At 47.6% G+C, this 3,124-nt stretch overlaps 1 protein-coding gene across 1 annotated transcript in view; it reads left to right on the top strand.

Moving 5' to 3' along the window:
* Window positions 1-884: 884 nt before the first annotated feature.
* DPPA3 (developmental pluripotency associated 3) overlaps window positions 885-3,124 on the top strand; it is a 7,295-nt gene continuing 5,055 nt past the window's right edge. Inside the window, exon 1 of the mRNA XM_021707708.1 lies at window positions 885-969. Coding sequence (XP_021563383.1) covers window positions 885-969 — 85 coding nt within the window. The remainder of the gene's footprint in view (window positions 970-3,124) is intronic.

Raw genomic sequence — 3,124 nt, 5'->3', positions numbered from 1 at the left:
AAAAACCCCAACAAAAAAAAAAAAAAAAAAAAAAAACGAAAGAAAAAGAGGAGCAGCTAAGGCCTTTTTCTCCCTCTGTAGATGATCAGTGGTTGACACTGGTGCGCTTTGCCAGAATTCAAGACATGTATCATTGTTGTGTGAAGGAGTAACAACTCATAAATTTAGTTCATTTCAGTTACTCAGAAATGATAGATCATATTAAATTTATAGTCTAGGAAACACACTAAAATTACAGATCAAGAATACATGGCCGTAAAATAGCAAGTGATTATTAAGCTGACATTTGTTTACTTTTCCTCTACTTTCCCTTTGTAGGTCCCAAAGGTTTATGATTCAGGCAGGGAAACTTTTCTCAGTTAACTTAGTTGGCAGTTAACAGGCATCTGGGGAGAAACCCACCGTTCCTGTCTTCCCTAGAACAGTTAAACCAGTTAACAGCCCAGGAGCTATCTCCAGGGTAGAGTTTGGGGAGGAAAAATCTCAATTTATATTTAAGGCACTCTTAGGGAATAGAACCACAAAAGCAAGGCGTCTTATAAATTTTCCAGGAGATTCGACATGGGACATGATTATCTTAATGTAATGCAGATGGAGAATTCTCCTATTAGTTCAATCTACGCCACCCACCTTTAAAAACATTTGGATCCTGTAATCCTTCCATCATCAGATCATTAACATCCAAATAGCTTGGAAGATTGGTTTATCTGGGGTTTAAGAGGAAACCGGGCCTAGATTTTCAGTTCAGCTCGCTCACCGCCGTTTGTTAGAGTTGAGGTTTTCGGGTTCTTTTTTACAGCCTTGTAGCCATTGAAGAGTCTAGCATGGCTTTCTGCTGGGACCCAGAGACGGAGGAGGACTTTGAAGCTGTGACCATGCCACTGATGGGCTCATCGCAAGAGTTTAACCCGACCTTGATCTCAGAGTCTTCAGAAATGCTCACTGAAGAGAAGCCCCGGGTTGACTCAGGTAAGCCCAAAGCTACGTAGGGGTTTGGGAACTCAAACGGCAGCCCTTGGGTTTTTTGGGTTTTTTTTGAGTTGGAGTCTCACTCTGTCACCCAGACCGGAGTGCAGTGGCCGCTCCCGGCCACCGCAGCCTCGACCCGCTGGGCTCCGGCGATCCTTCCGCCTCAGCCTTCCGAGTAGCCGGAATTACAGGCATGCGCTGCCACGTCCGGCTGATTTTTTGATTTATTGTAGGCATGAGGTCTCGCCAAGTTGCCCAGGCGGATCTCGAACCCGCGGGCTCAGGCAATCCCCTCACCTCAGCCTCCCAAAGGCGTGGGATTACAGGCTGAGCCACCGAGCCCGGCTGGCCCTTGGGTTTTAATGATGCCTTAGGTCTTTGCAAGAGGCGTGCGGTTAAGTCAACTGCAATCCCGAGGTCCGGGGAGTGCAGTTTCCTTGGGTGAAAAAACAGGTCAAGGAGAAAATACGACAGGCAGGGGAATGAATGGTGGTGTTGAGAATTGGCACTGTTTGTTCATATGCTTAGGAATGCTTCAAATTTCTGAGAAGTTTCCGGGGAAATAACTGGAATCCTAGAACATGGCTCATAGTGTTGTCAGATCAGAATTTCCCCCGTTAGTAAATATCAGGAACAGTAAAAAGGAATAAATACAGGAAACTAAAACTTCAATTTAACCTAGAAACTCTTGTTTTTTCGAGTCGGGGTTCACTTTCTCACTAGGCTGGAATGCAGTTCAAGTGATCTTTCCACCTCAGCCTCCTGAGTAGCTGGGACTACAGGCCCAAGCCACTATGTCTGTCTAATTTCTTTAAAAAAAATTTTTTTTTGAGTTGGAGTTTCACTCTGTCTCCCAGACTGGAGTGCAGTGGCCGTTCCCGGCCACTGCAGCCTGGACCTGCTGGGCTCTGGCCATCCTTCCACCTCAGCCTTCCGAGTAGCCGGAATTACAGGCATGTGCTACCACGCCCGGCTGATTTTTGATTTATTGTAGAGATGGGGTCTCGCTGCCCAGGTGGGTCTCGAACCCACGGGCTCAGGCAATCCACTCACCTCAGCCTCCCAAAGGCGTGGGATTACAGGCTGAGCCACCGAGCCCGGCAAGTTTCTTCTTTTGGGGGGTTGGAGTCTCACTCTGTTGCACAGACTGGAGTACAGTGGCACAGTCCCGGCCACCACAGCCTCGACCTTCTGGGTTCAGGGGATCCTTCCACTAAAGTCTTCCAAGTAGCTGGAATTACAGGCACACACCAGCATGCCTGGCTAATTTTTCTGATTTATTGTAGAGATGAGGTCTCACAAAGTTGCCCAGGCTGGTCTTGAACCTGTGGGCTCAGGCAATCCTCTCACCTCAGCCTCCTAAAGTGCTGGGATTATAGGCATGAGCCACCATGCCTAGCCAAGTTTTTCTCAAATCAACTTTTTTTATAGATGGAATCTGGCCGTATGGTCCAAGCTGGCCTCCAAAACCTGGTGTTAAACTATCCTCCCACCTCAGCCTCCCGTTTAGTTTGGGATTACCTGACTTTCCAGCTAAACTTGCTCTTCCTTTTTTTTTTTTTTTGAGTTGGAGTCTCACTCTGTCGTCCAGACTGGAGTGCAGTGGCCGCTCCCGGCCACCGCAGCCTCGGCCTGCCGGGCTCCAGCGATCCTTCCGCCTCAGCCTTCCGAGTAGCCGGAATTACAGGCATGCGCCACCACACCCAGCTGATTTTTTGATTTATTGTAGAGATGAGGTCTCACTGCCCAGGCGGGTCTCGAACCCGCGGGCTCAGGCAATTCACTCACCTCAGCCTCCCAAAGGCGCGGGATTACAGGCTGAGCCACCGAGCCCGGCTTTTTTATAGGATGATTTGAGTTCTTCAGGGTATATTCCCAGTAAGGAGATTGAGGGGTCATATGGAAGGTCAATTTTTAGAACTTTTAGGAATTGCCACACTGATTTCCGCAGAGGCTGTACTAGTTTACACTCCTACCAGCAGTGTAGAAATATTCCCTCTTCACCACATCCTCTCCAGCATCTGTTATTTTTGATTTATTGATAATGGCCATTCTGACTGGAGTTAGGTAGTATCTCAGTGTAGTTTTGATTTGCATCTCCTTGATGACTAGTGATGTTGAACTTTTCTTCATGTATCTGTTGGTTGCTCGTATG

The sequence above is a fragment of the Carlito syrichta genome, unplaced genomic scaffold (genome assembly GCF_000164805.1).
Source record: "Carlito syrichta isolate Samal-C Ts95f unplaced genomic scaffold, Tarsius_syrichta-2.0.1 Scaffold123456, whole genome shotgun sequence".
Taxonomy (NCBI): domain Eukaryota; kingdom Metazoa; phylum Chordata; class Mammalia; order Primates; family Tarsiidae; genus Carlito; species Carlito syrichta.
The sequence above is the reverse complement of the archived record's forward strand: the minus strand, read 5'-3'. Positions and strand labels throughout refer to the sequence as shown.